The sequence below is a fragment of the Passer montanus genome, unplaced genomic scaffold, assembly GCF_014805655.1.
Source record: "Passer montanus isolate IOZ18808 unplaced genomic scaffold, ASM1480565v1 scaffold11, whole genome shotgun sequence".
Classification (NCBI taxonomy): Eukaryota; Metazoa; Chordata; class Aves; order Passeriformes; family Passeridae; genus Passer; species Passer montanus.
In genome coordinates, this window is record NW_024357613.1 from 5,668,946 (window position 1) to 5,693,582 (window position 24,637).

At 33.0% G+C, this 24,637-nt stretch overlaps 1 protein-coding gene across 4 annotated transcripts in view; it reads right to left on the reverse strand.

Moving 5' to 3' along the window:
• The window catches only part of GRIK2 (glutamate ionotropic receptor kainate type subunit 2), a 358,568-nt gene that overhangs the window by 194,096 nt on the left and 139,835 nt on the right, over positions 1-24,637 (reverse strand). For all 4 annotated transcript variants that reach the window (XM_039728175.1, XM_039728189.1, XM_039728197.1 and 1 more), the window contains 2 exons: positions 22,050-22,103; positions 18,915-19,088 (listed from right to left, as the gene is read on the reverse strand). In XM_039728175.1, coding sequence (XP_039584109.1) covers positions 18,915-19,088; positions 22,050-22,103 — 228 coding nt within the window. The remainder of the gene's footprint in view (positions 1-18,914; positions 19,089-22,049; positions 22,104-24,637) is intronic.

Genomic DNA, 24,637 nt, shown 5'->3' on the forward strand with positions numbered 1-24,637 from the left:
ATGCTGAGAACTTAAATCTACCACAATTCTAGCCATTTTCTGAAAGACCATGTGTAGAAGAGAACAGGTCTCCATTTCATGAGCATCTTCTCTAAAAATAAATTTTAAAAATCATGGTGTCTAAGAAAAACCAAGTTATCAATCCCAACAAAAAGAACACCTTTAAAAAATAAAATTGCTGAAATAATAAATTAATTTTAATTAAATCTTTATTTTGAGATTTTTCAAAATTTTCTTCAAGCCACTGTGAAAATAAATTTGATTTCTACATCCCTAATCCACACTAATGGGTGGTGTTTTGAACCCATTAAAGTTCCATGAATGATTGTTGCTTCATGCTCATTTAAGTACAAATTAATTTACATCTCAGCAGATTGTTTATTAGACAGACATATTTATTAGATAGACATATAAATAGTCTATCTATCAATCAGGTGTTCCCAAATTATTTCCATTTCTCCAAAGGAAAATCACTAGCTTTCACAACAACCAAAAGATTGTTCATAAAGGCAACACTAATGTAACTGAAGATTTACTTCCAGTAAAAAGTCTATTATCTACCGAGTATTTTTCTTTGTGAAAACAGTTAATCTCTACTACCTTTAGTGCTACAAGAAATCATTGAATCTACACTGCCAAAGAGACAAACGATACTGCTCAAAAACCTACTCTAAGTATTTAAAGTTGTTTTTTTGGAGTAGGTATAATCTAAAACTAGATCTAAATACTGGCATGAGAAACATATTAAAGAGAGGGCATAGAACAAAAATAATATATAGGAGTTAAAGGAGACAAATATTTCAGTGTGTTTACAATCCCAAAACGGAGAAGTATCCCAAATAAAGCACTGAAAATCAAAAAGAAATTATGCAGATTATACTCTATCAGCTTCTATGATACAGTTCTATGTTTCAAAGTACTTTTTCTCTAGTAAGAAATTCACAGTCAAAAAGAGAGCTTTGCACCTGCTCTTTAATTCTTGTCCAGTTTACAGTTCTGGCACCAAAAGGAAAGCACCTCATATGCCAGGTACCAGAATTAAAACTACATATGGATTATGAATTAAAACTGTATTGACTACAAAGGGGTACACATTGCACGTTTCTGAAAGGACTTTGAGTTTGTAATTGTTTCCATTCAAATCTTTAAGTATGACCTATTATATACATATATAACACAATTTGATTAGACTTAAGAATTTAGAATACCTGTATATGTTTAGAAAGGAAGTCTTTCACAACAATTTTTAAGACTATTATTTAGACTGGATATAATGAAGAATTTCTTTACAATGAAGTTGTTCAGACACTGAAAAGGCTGCCTAGGGATGTTCTGGATGCCCCACCACTGGAAGTGTTCAAGGGCGAGTTAGATGGTGCTTTGAGCAACCCACTCTAGTGAAAGATGTCTCTGCCTAAGGCAGCAGGGTTGGACTAAATGAGCCTTGAAGGTCCCTGCCAACACAAACCATTTGATGATTCTATAGATTTATGTTTACTAAAGTCCTGTTATCTACTTATGATGTTACTCTAGACATAATCCCTTTCTTACTACGCCTACTTCTGAAAAATACAGAGCTTTAATCACAGTTGTTCCTGTATTGTAAATCAAGGAAAATCTGATTTTACAATACAATATCAGTTAGTGATACATTGGTAGGTTTTATAAAGAAAGTGGAGCAGAAAGTTTAGCATGCACAGTAGACAGAGAACTCATGCTGGACAACATCTACTTTTCTGAGTTATTTGATACATGGAGATTACTTATGCCTTTTACTCCAAGCATCTTTTATGGACTGATGGAACGAATTTTTTATTTTTTTTTTTTCAGAATAGGGCTTTCTAAGAAGGGAGAGCTGAGAGCTTTTGTAGTTGAGAGAAAAATAGGAAAAATATTTTTCTGGTCAGAAATACCAGCAGAAGAGTAACAAACTTAGCACTACAAAGAAAATAACATCTTAATCAGATTTTATTTTTATTTTTGAAAATAGTGTATCAGCTCACCTTATACCATAAACAGTAACAATTTTATGCAGTTTCAGAAGCAACATTAATGTGTTTATCCTTCTAAAAGCTGAATAATTAATTTTTTAAAAAATTATGAATGCCCTTCTTGTAGAGTCACATAATAGAACTATCCAGGGAATATTGAATATTTTGAGACACAAATGGATACCAGAAGATACTGAAACTTATACAGAAGACAAGGTGGGATTTACAGATGGCCAAATTGAATAAAACAATTGCATGTATAATGCAATTATACAATAATCTTCCCAAGTCAGATTAAAACAGCGTGAGCTTGATTAGGGAATGAAAATAAAGACCATAGTAGTCAGGTTGGGAACAACAGCTCTAGGAAGAAAGTCAATGAACTATTAAATAAGAAAGATTCTGTTTTCAAATTTTACTTCACGACTACTACATTCTTCCAGTGAGCCATTTTTTGGTAGAGGGGGCCTTAATTTTCTTTCAGAAAATGCCTAGGCATCTAGCAAATCTATTCATACCATAATAGGCAATCACCTCTCCATAAGAAATTCCAAAGAAAATGTATGTTTTCCCAGCATGGTGCCTCCATTAGTACATTCAACTACCTAGTGAAATCAGAAGACTTAATTCTGTTCCATTACTGGCTGTTGAAGGTCTCATATCTAATCTTGACCTATTTAATGGCTCACACTTACTCAGAAAAAAAAAATTTCCCTTGTTTTCCTTCCCACAGGACACTGCTTGAATGGACTAAATCACAAATAGATGTAGGTAAATAATATTATTTTGCTCGCTGGAGACCTCCAGGTCACATGAAGTTGATAGACTAGTGCTAGGATATAGATGGGTGTTTGGTTTTTTTCATTTTGTTGTTTTTGCTTTTATTTGGTTTGGGTTTGTTGTGGGTTTGTTTGGTAAAAATATAAAAACAACCAACTTGTATTTTTGTTGTTGCCCAGACAATGAAAAGACACACTGAAAAACTAGCATCATAATAAATTAACCCATGAAGTTCTGCTTCTGCAGAGCAACCCCTGGGCTAGTCTGAAAATGCTAAGGAACTTCATAAACATTTTTAGTACTCTATACAATTAGGGAGTTATGAACCCCGAAGTTCTGGAGGTTTGTGTACTTTTCTGACAAAAAACACTGCTGTATCTCTTTCAAGAATTCAAACCTACTTCCTCCCTCTTTCCATCTCTATCAAGAACTAAACTGTTCAGATTTACAGAATGCAACACGGAGAAAATTTTGTCAAGTCTCTGCAAAATACTCTCAGGTTGATCTGAACAGGTAAGGAGTGACAGTCTTCACTAAATGTCACCAGGAAGAAAGCAGTGTAGAGTGACATAGTCCTTGATATGGTTATTAACTTTGCTAACTGAGTCCTAGCCAAACAGATGAATTGTTAAGAAGTTCCTTCAGGGGGGTAAAATCTGCAAGAGTTCACAACAATGACAACACACTCTTGGATAGGTTGAGAGAGTTCTGACAACTGACATTCTGGTACCACCCTTAAAAACAGCAATGTTCTTGTGCTTTAGGCACAAAACAAGTAATGTTATTTACTTAAAGATTCTGCTGTATTCTTTATGCATTTTTAGTTATTTTGTCAAAATACATCACCACCTTGGTGTGCATGTAATAATTGATTCAAGATAGGGCACCAAGGTAATATAGTCCATATTAAATAGTATTTCCTTACAGCTGCAGGCAAGGCAGATTAGAACTCTAAAGACAATTTCAAATGTCAAAGAACAATAAAGTAAAAACTGTGGAGATATCTGTATGTGCAAAACTCACATACATCAGAAAGGAATAATTTCCTCTAAGTTCAGCCATTTAAAATGGCCAGTCAATCATGTAGGTTTCCTATAGACTCCTCTTCAGTAATATAGTCTATGCAGCTGTTTTACAAAAATTTTCTCTATTTTTCCTGCAGTGACTGAAAAGGTAATATAAGCAATTACTAGACATTTGAATTTGACATGGATTAAGTTAGGAGAGGCAAATTCCACACATACTGTTTAGGCATCTTCTTCATTAGGAAATATGTATGTACAGCTCCTTTTGAAGCACAGGCAAAGGATATTAAACTTGCTCTCTGGGCAGTTTATCTGCAAACAGAAACAAATGAAGCCTAAGACATGGCTGCCAGCATTTAAGAATATGTCTGAATATGCCAAGTCACTGCTGGAAAACTTAGCAGACCACTAGTCATTCCTGGGAAGGTTCTACATGATTTGCCACCAAGCTTTCTGGAAGGTTGCCAATTCAACAGCTGCTAAAAGGAGACAGGCACATTGACCTATGTCTGTGCAGCACAGACAAGCTGAATTCATGATTCTTCTCATATTAAAATACAGCAAACCAGTCATGTTCTGACCAAAACCTGGAATTATTAGGTTTCTCATTGTTTCTTTTAATGGTATGCTCATTATTTTAAATGCTTGGACCCTTTTCAATTCTCAGCATTTTTAAAGTTTATTTGTTTAGGACATAATAATGTCTGTGTGAATGGATAGCTGTAATGATCACCAATTTTGACATTCTTAAAAAGCTCAACAACATGCCTTGTAAACATCTAGCAAAAGCACATTTTAGGGGCTTCTAGGAGAGATACAGCTATCACTGAATGTGTTTACTGAGTATTTAGGCATTAGCATTAGTCTGATAATATCTTGACTGATACATTCTAACACACCTTCTGTGATATCGTGTAAGCTTAAAAATTGTATTTGAGATCACGCTATATTAGATGAGGTTTTCTTGGAATTTGAAAAATGTACATGTCCCTTGACATTAAAATTAATAAAACCTGCAGGAAACAATGCAGATACTTCCCCCAAAAGAGGAGGGTAATTTCTAGAAGAAAATTTAGCAGTGGTACTCTGGTTTATAAACTATATTGTATGTGTGTGATCAAGCTACAATTCATCATGAATATGGAGGAGAATTTTCAATTTCATTACTCTTAACTGCTGTTCTTTATGAAGAGGCTCCCTCAGATCTAACAGTGCTCTTCAGAGATGCTGGAGATTAACCTCTCAGAGAACAGCCACAGTTGTTGAATATAAAATAAAGATCATAAGGCAATTCAAGATGAAGAGACCACAGGACTTCCCTAGTCCAACATCTTGCACCTTTTACATTATTTTCAGTGTCTTTTCTAGGAATAGACATCTTACTCAGAACTTTATCAGGTTTTAAAAACCTGCATGGATGGAGACTACAACAACCTCTCTGACCAATCCTTTCCACTGCTTTACTTTTCTTATAGTGAAAACATTTTCCCTTAAATGCAGTCAAAATCTCTCTTCTTTCAGTTTATGCCTTTGCACTCATGCTTATGCCATGCATTGCTGGGAATATCTTGTCTCTGTCTTCTTGATAATCCCCCCTAATCTAATGTTAGGTCCTTAAGAGGCCTTTCTTTCCCCAGACTTGTTCCCTCAACCTCTCCTCATTGTACAAGTGCTCAAACCCCTCAGTTCTGACAATCTTGCTTACCACTAATTTATATTCCCAGAAAAAGACCTTCAATATTTTTCTCTAACCTGTATGATCCTTGGTGTTCAGAGAGTAAAGAGTCTCTCCTGATGGTGCTTTATCTCCCACTGCTCTCCCGATGGATTTTCTCCCTTGATCTTACTTGAAAATCAATACAGGTCCCTGACACTCAGATTCCATCCAACAGCATTGAACAAATTCAATGTAGAACATACAACCATTTAACTCAGAAAAGATCTTTAACACCAGCATGTCCAGCCACTAAACTATGTCTCATAACACCAGATTTACATTTTTAATACCTCCAGGTATGGTGACTCAACGACTTCCCTCTGAAGCCTCTTCCAATGCTTAACTATTTTCTGACCAAATGTAAAAAGAATATGTACTTGTACCCATAAGATAAAGAAAATCAAACACACACATATATATATGTATATAAAACTCACTGATATATTTGTATGTAAAATTCACTGATTTTCTACCAATGTGTTTTTCCAGATTTTTTAACATACAAATTAAACTTTAGTAGCCATAGACTTTGTTATGGCATTTCACACTTCAAAGTTTAACTATTCATCTCTCACTTGCATATTTCCTAGTATATCACATCTGTGTTTTGTTGAGCTTTTATTTTTAGGAATGAACCCTAATATGATTTTATCAAGCTCAGAGTAACTTCTATATAATTAACAGTAATTCAGATTTTAAACTAACACAGCTGATTTTGTTAAATTAACACACATATAGCTTCTTGTTATGTGGGAACAGAAAATAATACAGTTCTCACATTTTCATCTTTCTCCAGAAAAATTGTATCCATAATTTACTTCTTTTTACAGTAATTTTAAAATATTCTTTTAAATACTAATACAATTTTTTTCCTTGCTAAATATAGTATTTTTTCTTAACTTGAGCTTTATGTTCAGCTTTGCAAAGCTACCTGTGAAGACCTTTATTTTCCAATTTATAAATAAATCAAATGAAAGTTTGCTTCATAGAACACAGCTGCACTCGAGCCCTTATGACTTACTTTTCATATAAAGAGAACATCTTTCAAGATCTTCACATTTAAATTGTTTCAACACAATTTTCTAACATTACTGGCACCTGTCTCTAAATGGTCTTTATTTGAGACAAGTATTTAGTATATGAATAGGCCAAATGTGGAACGGTAAAGTCAAAAAAATCTAAGCATGTTCATTGCTAAAAGAAACACTGAGACAACACTCTCTAATGCAACCTAAGATAAATTTAATTTTTTTCATCTAGAATATTGCATCAAGACTAAACCCAGCAAATTAAGGCAGAGAACCCTACTCATACAAACATTAAAAGAAGAATATTCAATTTTAAAAAATAAGTTTGTGCTATTATTTTCCTAGTTAATTTCCAAAATGTGGGAAATGGGCCAATCAAAATCAAAATTAAGCACATCTCTAACCGTACTGAAGAAAATTAAGCCTTTCTAATTGCTCCCAGATTTTGCTATAGACCTTTCACCCCAGACAGAAATGCTTCCTTCCATGAATATTGACTTTAGTTTTGCAATTCATGATCATATAATAAACCTTAGGCTGAGGACCTTACATGAATGACATCAGTGATTGAACAGAAAGTGGCATGTCAGTATTTAAGTTTCTATATTCAGCTAGATGTTGAAAACAAGTTTACCCAACTCAATTTATCATGCAATTTAAGAAATAGTGCAAAGATGACATAATCAAAGAAGCCAGTACTGGTTAGAATCTTCATGAATGGGGAACAGCCTTGCTGAAAGGGACTTTGAAGTCCTTGTGGACATGTAGCTGAAGATGAGCCAGCCACAAGAATTTGCAGTAGCAGAGGAAAACTGGATCCTGGGCTGCATTCTCAGGATCATTACTAACAGAGATAGAGATGTGACCATCCTGCTCTACTCGACATCTGTCAGGCTACATCTGAAGCACCCTGTCTAGCTGTGATCCCCATAATTAAAAATTTAAAAAAGACTCAAGCACAATAGATAGAGTCCAAAGGATCACCACAAAAATGATCAGAAGACTGGAAACCTGCGCTCTGAGGGAAGACTAAAGGATTTAGGTCTTTTGTTCCTGGAGAAGGAAAGGCTTAGGAGGGATCTCATCACAGTGTTTCAGTACTAAAGGGGCAGCTACAAAGAGGACAGAGACTCTTTCTTGGCAAAGACCCAGATGAGGAGGACAAAGGACAATGGGTAGAAGATACACTGGAATAAGCTTCATCTTGAAAAAGAATTTGTTTACAGCAAGAACAATCAAGGGAACAACTTCCCCAGGGATATGATGAAGTTCTCATCACTGAAGATTTTCAAGACACAGTTGAACAGAGCACATTATTCCTTTAAATACAGAGTTATTTTTATTTGGATTCTACTTACAATCTTACTCAAACTTTGGAATTGCATTAGAATAACCATCCTGAATTTTAAGCAAATAGAAGGTAAAGAAATCCAAATAGTCTAAAGCTATCTAAAGTCTGATGCTGTTTCTTTTATGTAGACAACACTGAAAACAATTATGTCATCAGGCATCCATTATTTGAAAAATGGTGTTTTCTGAACTATGTCTACTATCATGAAGACACTGAAAAAATCGTTCCTTGTGATCAGAAATACCTTGAAATTCTCTTTCTTTCCTCAAAATATGGAAGTGAAGAGGTGCAACAAAGTAACTTACATAAAACATTTTTTTATGAGTGACCTTTGAAGTCCCATTTAAACAAATTATATACTTCACATTAAGTGTCAAAGTAGTCCACTTCAGCAGAACTACTTGAAAAGGTTTGCATTGCTTTTTCAGAAAAAAAAAAGTGAACATTTTGTTGAACTGAGGCCTCAATAAACAGCTTAATAAATAGACGAAATGGTTAACACATCCATTGTTACATATGACAAACAGATAAAATGGGATTTTGTTTCTATAAGCTATATATATAGAAACCTCATGCATGGAATATACTTTACAAAATAATGCTTTCCCAGTAGCATTTCACCACAAGGCTTGAACAAATTATATTACAGCATCAAAATAAGAAAATTCTGAAATTTTAGTATTTATTTCCAGGAAATTGCAGAGATTCTCATCATCAGAATTAGGTTACAGCATTATCACTAGTATTAAAATACTATGCATATACTCAGGCCTTAGTAAGTGGGAGTATTAAATCTGAAATCTCTGTTTCACAGCATCATGACACTTAATTCTCTTTAGTGCATCCAGTACATGTTTCTCACCTATCTCCTATGCTCAGTCACTTGGGAAAGTAGAGGCCTCATGTTCACAGAGAAACTATATAAATGAAAGCATGTTCATTTTGTTTCCAGCCTGACATAAAAGTATTCTCATGGAAATTTGGGTGGAGGCTTGAATTTTCCTAGGCACTGTTTAACAGCTCTGTTATGTGTGTTTGTGACACCTCTAGATTCCTTAAGTGGAAAATACATTGACTGCTACAATTCTAGTTAAGGCTTGACTATGTCAAGCACATAGCATAATTTTAAATATGAAGAAGAGACAAAACATTCACCAAAGGTGAGCAGACATGAATTTGGACTTTTAGGAGGCCTTTAGTCATCTGAAGGGCCAGAAGGGTGGAGGCCAAGCAAAATATACTGTGGATCTCTAAAGCTCTAAAATGGAGTCCATGATGTTCTGGACAGAAAATAACGTTATCCCTTAGGAAAATTAATTCAAGAAACTACTATTTTGTCTTTATTATAATAAAGTCCCCATGAAGGTAATATGTACTATATGAACCCCCTTAAAAGCAGAAAGTGTGCTGTGACTTGAGATAAGCAAAAAATTAGGGGAATATCTCTCATCAGAGATAAATCTCTAAATATCTGGAAACTGAGAAAAAAAGGCAAAAATTCAAACAGGTACACTCATGGTTCTTCAGCAGAGAATGTGGTAGAGCTACAAGAAGTTTGTTTATTTGGCTAGAAGTTTGTTTATTTCTACCAGCTACATCAACTAGTCCAATAATTAAAAAGTATTAATTAGTAAGAGACAGAAAGAGCATATTCTTGGTTTTAATAGACCAGAAGCATATAATGAATGAAGACTGTTCCACCTACCAAACAACATCCAAAAAAACCATCTGAATATTCAGAGACAAATATTTATATATGATTTTCACTCTTTTCCGCTCCATTGCGGTATGTAGTGTTTAATATTCCACTTTAAATAAAAATTTAAAAGTGGTAGCTCTTCTTCTGCTTACCCTATCTCAGCCAGGAATGCGTGTAGCAAACTAAAGGTTAGCCAAATTACCCATAGGCTGATTTCCAAAGGATGAGGATTGTACCTAGAACATACTTCTAAGTGTCACTATTAAGTGTAGTACATTGCCAGTCCTAACTGGCAGTGCCATTGTGAAGCTGATAAGCACACAATAATGACTAAATTGATGGTCCCATTTCTCCACAAATTATATTATTTACATTGCTGCTTAACCTGGCATGCCTACACTGTCACCATTCCACATTCTACAATGGTAGCCATAATGATAATTCCTGCAGGTAAGTCCACTGATTATCAGTTCTAGTTAAGATGCCACTCAAGGCAAGTTCTGAAAATAACAGCAAAGAAAGAGAATGAAAGAAATCTTTTTTTTGGCTCACTTTTCTGGAAAATTTACAATAAACATAGTATATACATAAACCATTAAAATGTTTTTCACAATGCATATACTAAGATAAATGCTTTCATAGTAGCATGGAATTTCTTAGATTGGAAAAGACCTTTAACATCATCCAATCATTAACCCAGCAATGCCAATTCCACCACTAAACCATGTCCCTAAGTGCCATATTTACAAGATTTTTAAATGCCTCCAGGGATGGTATTTCCACCACTTCTCTAAGCAGCCTGTTCCATTGCTTGATCACCCTTTCTGGGAAGAAATTTTTCCTCATATGCAATCCAACGTTCCCCTGGGATGACTTGAAGCCATTTCCTCTTGTTCTGTCACTTGTTACTTGGCAGAAGAGACCAACACCCACCTGTCTACAACCTCCTTTCAGGCAGCTGTAGAGAGCAATAAGGTCTCCCCTGAGCCTCTTTTCCTCCAGGCTAGACAGCTCCAGCTCCCTCATACAACCCTCATAAAACCTGTGCTCCAGACACTTTGCCAGCTTCATTGCCCTTCTTTAGAAACATAATCTTTGACAGATTACAGTTTCTTAATTGCAGTTCTAAACTAAATTTCATACAGTGCAGACATGTGCATATTTCCTGAGAAAAGGCACTCAAGTTCCTATGTCAAAAAACAACCTGTGCTTCAGCTACTCTTCTACACTGTGCAGGAGATCCTGCAGGTTGCACAAGCTGTGCTATTTCCCTACTTGCTGTCACACTGAATTCCCTTTATTGCTTCGTAAAGATGCAGCAGCATGCAGACTGCTAACATGAAAGTGTGATATAAATCAATGGCAATCTTAGTATATTTATAAATACATACATATATCCTCAAACTACATCTGAAAGAATTCAATGAAATCTGCCATAGAAGAGAAACTGCAATTTCTGCTAAATGCTATACAGCACTTGGACGTAGCTATCCTTTTGGATATGATGACAGGTTTCTCATCTATCCTGTTTTTAAAATTCTAAAAGTTACTGTGTACAGTACTCACATATTAAATAATGCAATTAATTCCCAAAATAGCTGACAAATCATTTCTAAAACATCTTACAGCATGAAATTCTGTACAGTCCCTAAACTCACAAAATTCACTGTGCCTAGGGGAGATTCTTAGCTTGTAATGCAGTAATGAGTAATTGTTTAGTATTTCCTTTGAAGTACACATTTGCTGCTACACTGTTACTAAACACATCTCATCAGCAAATCCAGTAAATTCTTTTAGCTAAAGGGATAATTATAAAGCTGTCTACATAAGAAGATGTCCTCTTTGAAGCTCTAAATCAGAATCCAAGACTGTATTTCTGTAACAAGTATTTACATTTCTTTTTATTGATCTTTTCAGCCTCAGGAACCTTAACAACACCTTCTTCTCATCAAATTCTCCTGTCCAGTCACAGTGCCTGATAGCAGTTACTAAATTATTATTTAAGTAGCTATTCCAAATACAAATGTTATTTTCATATTGTCGTACAAATAAGAGATTGAAGTTTCACAAATATCTTTTTACCATTATGAAAACTAAATTACTGATTTTCAACAAGGTATTCAATAGTTTTTATACTGTCACTGAAAATACTAACATCAAGGACAGATAAACTCAGACCAGCTCCAGAAATAAAACCCTGAACTACACCATATTTTTATTTCTTCCTTTATTATGAATGCAAAAAATGGATTTTGGAGACTATAGATCAGAAACTGTTAAATTCACGTAGAAAAATATTAGGTTAAAAACATATTGACATAAAAAATAATAATAATAATGCTAATAGAGTATATTTCCAGTTTTGCATCTCCTTGATTTCTTGAGTCAGTAATTAAGAGCATCATTTTAACTCTATTTGGTTAAATTCTAGTACCTACACTTATCACTTCACTTTTTTTAAAATCATGTTTTTCCTTGGCTCATGCTGTTTACCTAAACCTTGATTTAAATGGATTAGCAACAGCTAGATTAATATTATTCTGATGTGAGGGGGTGGGTTCATTTTGTTTTGGATGGTTGGATTGGGTTTCTGTTTGGGGTTTTTTGTTGTTGTTTGCTCATTTTAAAGTAGAATGAAGAATATGGAAAATTGACACTTAGCTTTCAGAGCAGCATAAAAATGAACTCAGAATTATTTATGTTCAACTATCTGACATGAGAGTTACTTATTTCTTTCATGAAAAACATCATTAAGCCTCAGTTATATCATGATAGAAGAACTGAACACTGTTTTGTAAATTCTGAATTTTCATGTTTCAGATAATTCTTTCAATTTCAGGTGTCCTGTTTTCAGTGTCATTTCTCTCTTAATCTTTCCAAACTTTATAATGCAAAAAGAAGGTACCCTTTCCAACATTAGTAGCTTAAGCAAGCTAGTTTAACCAAAAATAAGCCAGGGAAATCTGTTGATTAATGTGCTCTTATACCTGATAACAGGGGACCATTTAACATGGTCTTCATGCTTTGGTCCAATTCCTCACAAACTTTTAGGGTTTTTAAACACATTGATTTATTGCAACTGAAAATACACCATTATTGTCCATCTATACTTGCTGTTTGACCATATTTTTTAGCAATTATTTGGCTTGACCTTGGTTTCAGCAAAGCTTCTGAGAATATTAAACTAACACACCCACAAAGCTAAGAAAGAGAACATTCAGATAAATTAGATTTTACAAAACAGTCAAAAAACAAAAACAGGTTTAGACATAGTGAGGTTGCTTACTGGAAGTTTTCTTGCAACCAGGGGAAAAAGAGAAAAACAAAGAATATATTATATAAATGCATCCCTGCAGTCTTTAGGTGCTCAAATATGGAGAGCTAATTAGGGAAACATATCTACACATTTACAAATCCAACATTTTTCTCTCTTTTGTTTTTATTCTCAAATACCAAAGGAATTGTAACTTCAGGATTTTTACTGCATCCCTTTAAATGGCTAATTTCAAAATGAATTTCCTAGGAAGCTCTGTGAGTAAATGCATTTGTACATTTCTTCAATTAAGGAAAATTTATGGAGGTATTAGAATCTCTCCTCATGATCTCTGCATCTTCTTTGCAGTTGCCTACTTAAAGAAAACACCATTGAATCTATTTTCCTTAGCTGAGGAAGTCTATACACCAGCTTTAAAAATTTCAAGACTTTATGAATAAAATTTCATCTCCCATTTTTTGAAACAAAGGAAAATCCCATGCACAGAAATGAACCATAAATCCATTCTACATATGTAAAAAAATTCTAGCATTTTGCCAAGAGTATTTAATATCATTCTAAATTTCAGGGGTGTTTTTCAATTATCATTTTCATTTACTGAGAAGTTAACAAAAAAAAAAAAGGCAAAAATAATTAGGAGTGAAAAGAGAAAATGCTCAACTAAATAATGTTCCATTTCACCAGGCAGTACACAACATGCATCAGCTGCAAACTGATTTTTCTGGGGTAAGCACCTAAATATCGACCTTGGCTCTTGCGTTCAAGAAGTGCCACAGTGCTTCTCTGTACCTCCCATATATAGGTACTAAAGTGAGCATTAAAGAATAGAATTAATAGTCAGAATACAAAAAAAAGAACTCTCTTTTTTATATAAGAAGAAAGCAGAGAGCTGAATTGGATGATAGGCAAAAGCAATTAGTAAGGAAAACTTTATGTTAATTAAGCAGCAGGGCTTGTTAGGTCATCTTAATTATGCATGCTAAATTCTGACTTGAGGCACAGAAAACTGTGAAGATTAATAGTCGAAGAGCAAAAGAATTCTGAACTCATAACACTTTATTTATGCTCTATTTTGCCTGGTGTGAATCATGGTTGTCACATATAAATGTGGAAGTGTATTTATGCTCAGGGTTTTGTGGGTTTTTTCTTCTTTCTGTGTAATACTTGTAGAGACTCAGTAAATGAAGAATACCAAAATAAAGTTTTTGAAATAATATGTTGCCCATCTGCTTTCCAGAATATTTTTCTACTTATACAGTACAGATGCCAATATTGTTAGAATTTGATAAAAATATTGTCATAATAATTAAGTATCATTTTTCCCTTTTGCAGGAAAGTTCATAATTTATTTTTCACTCCAGGCTTAAATAAGAATGAACCCCTGCAAATCTAAACTTTTTAAGAAAAAAAAAAGACAGCTGAAGTTACACAAATTAAATATCTTTATTTCATTATGGTATGTTTGGGGTTTTTTATTAACTTATAAGTTAATTTTTCCAGAAGAAATCATAACCTGGTTGAAAAATAGTGTATTTTTTTTAATGCCAAGTCATTCTGTTCAAGGGGTTGCTAAGTACCCATCACTTTCAAATTTCAGAATTCAGTATAAAGTTGGTGGAAAATACCAGTAATGAGTATATCATATACCAGAGAATAGTTTAATGAGCTTCAGTCTAGTTAGAAGTTGTGTAATATGGGGGTAACACAAGGCTCAAATGCTAACAACCCACCCTGCCCAGAGTCTAACTTTCTAAAAGTGCTTTTTGAACTGCTAACAAGTAAGAATAGGTGGTAAGAAACAGGGAAATGCATGACTGAATCAATGTTTGCCCATTTCATTTTGGCAGAGTAGCCATTCTGGATTTTACTCAGAAAAATGTAAGTAAAATTTAAAAAAACTCACTTACATGCATTGCTGAATTAAGTCAGGAAGTGCAGGATCAAGTGAGAATTAATTTTAAAGTTTTCCTAGTCTGAAAAAAACCCCCTAGATTTGTATTTAAAATGGACAAAAACATATTTTTTGTTTCCTTTGGCTTTTTCCACTCGAGTAACAAGAAGAAAGCAAGAAATAGATACTGAAATGTTAGATACAGTTAATTCCACTAGCAAGAAAGGTAAGTTATTGCACTTTGATCTTTGACTCTTCGTTTCTTCCACAATTTTCTAAAGGTATGGTTTATTACCTCTGGCAAAATTTTTACTGTATAAATTCCTGTAATTTTATTATAATTAATTGCATGTCCCATTTTCATGTGATGTTTGCTTTTATAGGCACTATATTTTCTTTATTCCTGGTTAGTAAGAGTATGATGATACAAAAAAAAAAAAATGGTCAAAGTAAATACAAGACTGCTGAGAATACTTAAAATTAAAAGGAGATTACAAATTTAAGAAATAAATATGACTATTTAAGTAGCTCAGTAAGCTATACCACATCGGCACATTCACACCTGCACAAGTGTGTGACAGATAAAAGTATGCAAATACACTTGAATAGCAACACATTTTGATTAATATTTCTACATTATGAGCACAAGTATCACTTTGATTATCCTCAGTTATTAAGAAATATGAAAGAAACATCAAATGCACAAATTAGGTCTGTAAGTATGTGAATGATGAGGGAAAAATGTCTTCAATCAGAGTGACCAGTGAGTCTTCCACAGGACTTCTATATACCATATTAAAAGTACATTCACATTTTTCTTTAATATAAATTCGTTTAGCCCTTAAAAGAAATAATTTTTATAAACATTTACACAAGCACTTTTATTTCAAGAAGACGATGCAAAGTGTGAATAGTCTGAAACAATATGGCAAGAAATTTTCAACATTTCTACAGATTTTGTGGAGCCATATAAAAAACAAAGTCAATTGTACTGTAGTTACTCTCCTAAATCAGAGAATGCATTTATTTTCTTTGCTGTACTGATAAGTAAACATTTATTACTTAATAATTATTCAATATGGTAGCACTGATAGTTTACTTTTTTTTTCCAAAGTCCATATGAAGAAATCCTCAAGAAATCCTGAGAGTGAAATGTGATTGAAAATTTGATTTTGATCACTTTTCCCCTCAGGTGTGCTAAACCATCACCTTTTTCAGAGCTGTGCTGAGGAACAGCTTAGAAACAAAGGAAAAACTATCATAATTGAACTCAATAGTATTGAGGAAATTTTATATCAACTATTTATTCCATTAGGATACTAAATGGTAAAATAATTAGGAGGAAAATTATATACTAGTTAAACAGTTATACTAGCCTACTGAAAACAACAATTAATACCTGGAATTCTATGAATCATAAATAAGGAAAAGTCATGTCAGAATTATTTTGATAGTTCTGTCATAAGGGCAAAGTCAACACGGTGAAAAAATCTGGGGTAGAAGTACCTTACTCAAATACCACTGGAGCTTAAAGACTTTGCAATTCATAACTGCTTGTTTTTACATCACTAAAAAAGAGTTAATCTTCACTGAAGTCTCTAAATGCTTTATATCAACTTCAGATTTTTATTTGGAACAAATTTTACGTGTTTTAAGAAGACTTTGCAATTCATAACTGCTTGTTCTTACATCACCAAAAAAGAGTTAATCTGAAGTCTCTAAATGCTTTATATCAGCTTCAGATTTTTATTTGGAACAAATTTTACGTGTTTTAAACCAGATTAAATGGCATTTAGCTGTGTGGTTCAAGCTGAATGTGTTCCCATTAAGCAGTCTTCTTGCTATTTTTTTCTGATTAAGCTGTAGCCATTATAAACCAGTGAAAATAAAACACATTTCCAGTCTAGCCCAGTCCAGATCAGTTAGAGTACTCCATAGTACCAATATCTGTGAAGAGTCTTTGGATTTCCAAGTCCATTTTTGATTTTAAATACACATGAACAACACTGACATGAAAGTCAAATTTTACACGCTTAACTGATTTTACAACTTCCCTGGTAATAAGTCAATAAACTGGTTTATTTTATTCTGAGCACAGAAAGAACATTGTGCAATGACATCATGATTTGACTTTCCCTCACACATCCAAATGGACACTCTGTGGATGAGGTTTTGTATTTAAGAACCAGATCAAAAAAACTCTGTAAACTCATAATGTTTGCCAAGATTATTAGCCCTTTAAATGTAATTTAAATACTATCTGCATCTCTTAGGTATTTAAAACCCAGATAATCAAATCACTTTTAAATGCTTAATCAACAAAGAGAATGACCATAAAATATTCATCACATTTTGTATGAACATTTGGTTCCACTTAGAGCAGAGAGGGCTCTCACAGGTCCAGAAGAGAAGCCACTCTGTTTTTCATGCACTTTTTTATACTTTTCTATCCTGAGGCAAAGTACTGATGTAAAGCATTATTCTTACAGAGTCATATAATAGCAATTATGGGGTTCTGCCTCACAACAGAAGATTTTCTGAGAAAAGCACCTTCTTTACAGCACCACAGGAGATGAAAAACATGCAACTGGCCCACAGAACTCTATTCCAATATTTATTATTCCATTATTTTTCACCATGGCCCTATGTTCTTATAAAATAACTATCACTACTGATCTTGGTAAATATCCAAAGGTCTGAGATCAGTTACATCTTTGATCAGTACATAAAATATACAACTACAATGAATAAGAAGAAGTGATGCAAATTTTAAACTCAAAAAGGAAAAAAAAAAGAACTGAAAGTATTAATGCAAACAAGGCAGCTTGAAACAATGACTTACAGCAATAAGTAGCAGCTATATATAAACCAGATGTGGGCTTCACACAACTTTCAGATTTTGGGGTGTTCATTTTCTTGTTTGGAATTATTTAGAGAAATTAACATTACAACTTTTAAACTATCATGTGATGCAATCTGTAAAGTGCAGTGCAAGGAAATTAGTAAACAAATTAAATTTGGAATGTTTCAAATCCTTATGTTCAAGACATTATATATAGTAAGTACATTTAAAAAAAAGGATTTTTCCCTAAAAGGATAACTTTCTAGAAAAAAATTAAACTAACTTGTTAAAATATTGATTGCAATTTAGTGCTTAATAAGATCATTAAACCTTATCAGTAGGAAAAAAATGTTGATTTGATGTGTTATGTGGAATAATTAACATAATCTAGGCACCTGATATATTACTAAGATACTTGTCTTCAAGAAAACGTATTTTCTATTTTTCAAATTGAAGATGAAATGCCTAAAAAAAAAAAAAGGCAAACAAAAAACCACCTAACAATGACAAATTCCCAAAAAACAAAAAACAAAGCCAAAGAAAACCCAACTACCTAAATTGCTAAGGGGCCAAAGTGGAAAATCTTTCAACAAATTTGAAGACTAAAGCAGACCTAATGTAGGATATCTTTTAAACTACTTTCCTTCCTGACATTATAATTCCAGACTGAGTTCCAACTAATGAGCAGAAACTCACCAAAACTTAGCAATGAAAGTTTGTTTGCAGGAATATAGTTGAGATTTATATGAACTGAAGTGAGGCCAAAGACTAGTGGCAAAATGGAAGGGAAAAAATGAAAACAAACAACCAGATTAATTAATCAGTTGAATCTGAAAGCACAGAAAGTACAAGAGATAGTAATGATGTCCTGTTCATAACACTAATAAAATATTTTAAAACCAGATTTATGTAAATATTAGAAAGTACATTATTAATGAATTAATCTTAAATGAATAAAACAGAAAATGTAGACAAAGAGACAATTTTCATTTGCTTGATTTTTGTCCCAAAAAAAATATTTCACAAGCAAGTTAGGGAAATGAGGTGAATTTGACATTTAGAATTTTAGAATAGAATTAGAATATGGTATTATAATTTCAAAAAAATACTGTACATGTAATTTTGAAAAAAAAAGTTAATATAGTCATGTATTCAGTTGGCAAAATATTAACAGAAACATCACAATCACTCTCAGACTCGTGTTTACAATAATATTTGGGTACATACCTCTAAACACTTTTAATAACAAAAAGTTACATTTTGCTTTTTAGCTTCACAAACATATAAAAAAAGGAACGAAATACTGGTATTCATACCGTCATAAATCCATCCAGCAAACCTGAATCAGGCTTCGGTGGTGCTTGCAAGCGCTCCATAGACCACTTCTCAATGATAGATGACACCTGGGTATTTTCTGTGTTTAGAATTCTGAATCCAGTCATATTTACACCGCTGTACCGATAGGGTTCCACATCCAAGGCAAACAGGTCCTGAAAAAGTCACCATTTTATAAATTCTGTAATACACCGCAATTGCTATTTCAACTGTTGGACCATCTCCCCAGATGAGATGGTAATTTTTCAGTGCCATTTATGTTAGGAAATGTGTTCTGCTTGTCTGGGGCCTGTCTCTGAGAGCAAGCAACGTGGCTGCCCTTATGGTGGGAGTAATCTGATTCTCAGAGGATGAAGACCAGACTTTCAGGAAATGTTAATCCAATTACAGAACTGTATCTACTTAGACTACCTTCTAGGTAGGTTAAAATATTACAATAATTAATACCTAGCATTTTTCAATTTCTACATATTAATATTAATTTCTAGTTCTTGAACTTAACAGAAATTTCAAAACCATCAAATATAAAATAAACTGGACAAAGATTTCCTTGAGCTTTCACTCTCAGTGAAACTTAAAAATGTTAATCTTAGGAGGATAAATTGGTGGAGGAGAATAGGCAGGATGTGGGGGTGGTGGTGAGCAGGGACAAGGAGAAACGTACATGGCTTTAAATTTAATCAAAAGTATTTTTCACTGTCATCAACATACTTCCAAATATGTACATTTCTTTGATTAAGAATTCATCTTTTCAAGAATAGCTTTTGCCAATTTATATGTTTTCAGTATATCTGTATATGTGTCTGTACAGTTAGCCCTCAAATATACAGAGGGGGAAAAATAATTAATAAAAAGTAAACTAATTCAAATTTTAGCTCAAGAAAGTAAATTCAAGGTTATACTAGTGTTTTGATCAAATCTTAAGAAGCAATGTAGAAACAGTACTAGACTTCAGGAAACTCAGGTTTAAGATCAAGTTTTGACTGGGGGAAAAAAAGATGTAATCAAGGTTATACATAATCTATTCTTTCCCTAAAACAGAATTTTAATCTATTGAACATAGAAATTTTCCCCATAATTCATAGGTATTCATTAATCTAATTTTTAACTTAATTTTTGTTGTCAGTTAGCTTTAAGTGTAACACTTGCCTGAATCCATTTTGCTTACTGGCTAGAGCTGAAGAAGATTAAATATTGTACTACAGAAACCCCAAATATAACATCCATTGTTAACATCCCAAAGCCCATTAAAAAATCAACCAGTTATCAATAACTACTCATTTTTAATTCTGTAGCTAGTAATATGATTTACTTTCCTGTTCACAATATTTAAAATATGCAGGTTTCAAAATTCATTTATAATAACTTCACATCCTTTTTGCAAAGAAATAAAACATTTTATTGCAAAGGAAACATTGGACAAAACTAGAACTGTGTTACATCTTTCTGTTTAAAAAATTCTCAGTTTTTACTGTGCAAGAAGTCAGAACCTTGAATGCAATTTTTTAGTCCAAACACATTCATGTTTACATTGGAATGTAATAAATATACACACTATTATTATACATTTATTACAAATGCACACAGGTCAGTATATTAATGAGCCAGTGCATTGCATCCTGAATCAATCAAGAGGAGATTACACAGAAGATTATTATAAACACTGTGACTGGAAAATTTATTTGACAGGACTTTCACCATGTCAGGTAAGAAGCAATTAATATATTAAAACAACTAATTTCTGATGCTGATTCCAGAGCTGCATTGCAAAATCAAAATCTCTGATATGTTTATGCACAGTAAATTATCTCTTGATAATTCCAAGTCAATATAATAGTCTTGTCTCCACAGAAAATACGTTTTAATAAGTAAATAAGAATGACAGAAAATTCTGATTTTTAAATAGAGCTTTAAGAGTGAAAATTCAATGCCAAAGGAAAGCATAGTACTCAAAGAGACAATTTCATCTATGGCAAAAAATTTTAAAAATAAGAAAAAACCTTCAAAACATGTATAATCCATTTTTATGGAGGGAAATCTATTTAGTGAGGGAAATTCTATCGCATGAAATCCTAAATCTATAAGTGACAAAACAATTTACCATTCTAAAATAAGACAGGTATTTGTTCTGGATGTGCCTTGGAACTTTGCAAGTAATTTTGTTTTCTATCCAACAGCTATTTCATGTTAATACTTTACATGAACTTCTGTTTTGTGATTCTGAGGTGGACTCCTACCCAACCACAAAGGATTCACTTTCACAAGAGCTTAAACATGTATGTGACTTTAAACATGGGTCAGTTCAAGCATGGTTTTGCCAAGGCACATCAGTCTCACGTTTGTCTCATGCTTTTCTTTTAAAAAACATCCTGAACTGCAAAAATTGAACGCAAATTCAAGACAGACAAATGTGTGCAGCTCTGGAGACTGTGGTCTCTAGAATAATATTTTATCAATTTTTAAACTGTTTCTTACTTAGGATGTGGTGAGCAGGAGAAAGGTCTTCACATACATGTTTGTTTTGCAAGAGCCTTGACATTTTAAATATTCATTTGTTTCAAATGATAGATCCAAGAATGATCAAATTCCTTCTACGTTACATTTACAGTGGACACCAAAGAATATTGCATAATTCATGCACCTAAGAAGCTCATATGAATTGTTAAATAAAATGCTGCTCAGATTCACACCAAATTATTCATGAATCACATGACAGGGAAGAACCACCTTGTAAAATGTTGAATGAAAAATATGTAATATATGAGTAAATTTTAAAATGTCTTAATCTTCACATACAAACAGCTAAAAACCAAAATGACAAAATGCATAAAATAAACAGTGAATTATGAGTTATACATTTAACCCTCCTTGATAGTTAAAAGCTGCAGTGCTACAGCCAGATGCTTTTTTCAGGTCTATCAGTTTTCAGGACACACTGTTGGACAATAATTAAACCAACCTGATGAGTTTTCCCTGAAAGTAAGAAAACTCAGCAACGAAAATATCTTGCACTTACACCCCACTCCAGAGAGACCTTGTCCACTTTGTTAAGTAATATAATTAGAAAAGTAATGTCTTTGTTGGATGACATCACTATGTTTTCACAAGCTACTTACCAGTGTGGTAAAGATATAGTGATAGTATTCTGTCATCATCCCCATAGCTAAAGCCTTGAAAAAAAATAAACAAAAGATTAATGCTTCTGAGGCCACATAATACATTTTTATCACACTCACATGGCAAATGAAACACTGCAAAAGAACACTAGTAAGATGAGTCTATAGGGCTGGAATTATGCTAAAATTAGGTCAAGCAAGCCATTTCTTAGCAGTTAGAGAAGATTACTGACTATTAAAGGAATTTATGAACCAGATCTTCTGATAGAAAGAATATTATTAGACTGTTTAGTGCAGTAAATGTGAAAGAGACTTGTATTTTTACATAATAATGGATACATTAAGTTACAACACATAATTTGAGTCGACAATATTTTCATTCATTATTGAACCCTTCCTTTAAAATGAATTACCTAATAGGAATTTTTTTCTATTTTGATGAACAATACCATGCATTTAAAAGAAGGACCCAAGCTTATATTATACATGTGCACATTTTTCCAACCATGGAAGAAAATTCTCTTGAGTCAAATTTTGAACAGTAAGAGAGATACTACTTAAATAAAAAAGAACAAATATTCATAGAATCACTTTACAAATTCAGGTATCTCTCAAGTACCTTCCCTGCTTTTGCTATCTATGTAATACGAAGTAGTTTTTGATAAACTGTGCATTTTAATAGTTCATGCTTTCCTCCCAGCTGCATAAAAAAATATTTGTAGATAAAAAACTACATTTCATTATGTTTATTCATTAAGGGCATTTTCTCTAGAAAAGCATTTATATTCATGTTCTGCACAAAAGTTGTCTTAGTATTTTCTTCCTTTCCAGGAACTATCAAAAGAATTCTTTGCCAACTTGCTGCTAGATAGATTCCTTAAAGACACTGAAGACCACAATTATACTACTGTGACAATACCAAAATTTGTAGTAGAAAGATTTGCCAGCATTCTGAATGCTGTGGGAGCCTTTTTATTTGTGACATTGTCTGAAAAATGATGACATTAATAGTCTGTATGATCTTTTCAAAAGAAAAAAATCTAAAACTTATCCAAATATTAGTTGTAAATCAGATCTTATAATATTTTAAAATATTTTAAACAAGATTTTGAGAAAAACAGTACTATCTTCCCAAAAGATGCCTATACTTCTGTATTTACAATTCCACAACAGTATTTAGAACTAAAGTATAGTGTTCCAGTGGCAATTAAACTCTCAAACAGAGGAAAACCACATTCTCATAAGAAATATTGCAGCTTTGTTAGGAACTCTACAGATACAAACACTCTTAGCTTTTATAAGAATTTATTTTTTTAAATAAAACCACAGTGTCTTCCTCTATGTGTAACACATTTGTGGTGACCTACATCATAGCTTCTTCCAATCAAGTCTTTCATACTCCAAAGGATCCCTACACAATATCCTATGCAAGTTCCTTATTCTGCTGTGTAATGATGTTGTCTCTTGTCCAGGTCTTCTTGCTTTCACCTTCTCATTTCTCTAAAGATCTCACTTCTTTTTCCTCTTCAAACATTGTAATTTCTCTGTTCTCATTATTACAGTGCTTCCCTAACCTTTTAAATTATGTATGGCTCCCCTGGTTGCCTGGCCTGGTGATGTAGATAACAATGAGATTCGACTTAATTTGTTTGTCTGATTGATGGGATCTTTTTTTTATTTTACTTTTCATTATGAATTTTTGGCCAGCAAAATGAAGTTGCTGTTTCACTAGGTTCTCAAGGTACTTGGTTTTCTTTATTTTCCACTCGTGTTGTGTTCCACCAGCTTCACTGTTAATCTTTCTAGTCATCCTCCCAAACTGAAACTCCTTGTCCTGTCTCCCAAAATTTACCCCTCCATTATCAGGCAAAAAAATCTGATTAGTCAATAATTCAGAAATGGATGTATAAAGATTTTTTTCAATAATCACTTATAAATACTATATTTGGATTATTAACATTAAATAATAAATATATTCTCAACGCCCCTTGTATTAATTTCAACAGCAAGTGCCCACACTCAGCTTCAAAACTACAAATTTTGAGTGTATTTGAAGTATTGAAGTATAGGACCTGAATGGAAAAGTAAAAATCTACAGATTCTGTATAAAGATCTAAACACTCATAAAAGATTTTTTTTCTGTATCTTCCGTCTGTAATCTTTAGGATGAGCAGTGTGAGTGTGCTTTGATGAAACAGTTCACTATTTGATTTAAAGAGGCTTAATGCTCACTCTTAGGTCCTGGGACATGATTAAAGGTACAATGGTTTTAATTTTGTTCCCATTTCCCTCTATTCATACATGTTTCACAATGTGAAATAAAAGGGTTTTTTCACCTAAAAACTTCTAGGTAGTGTATAACTAATGTATCTCAATGGAGTTATCATTAGTATTGCAGCTCAATATTGCCATCAACACATTTCCCATTTGCATTGTTTAGATTTTAAATATTTAAAATCATTAAATGTACATTCAATGATTTGGTCTAAACAACTAAAATAACTAGGCTGGCTTATGTTTAGAAAAAAACACTAGCAGAGGTTTAAAATTACTAGGAACTATTAAAAGTTTTTTCAATCGATGAACAA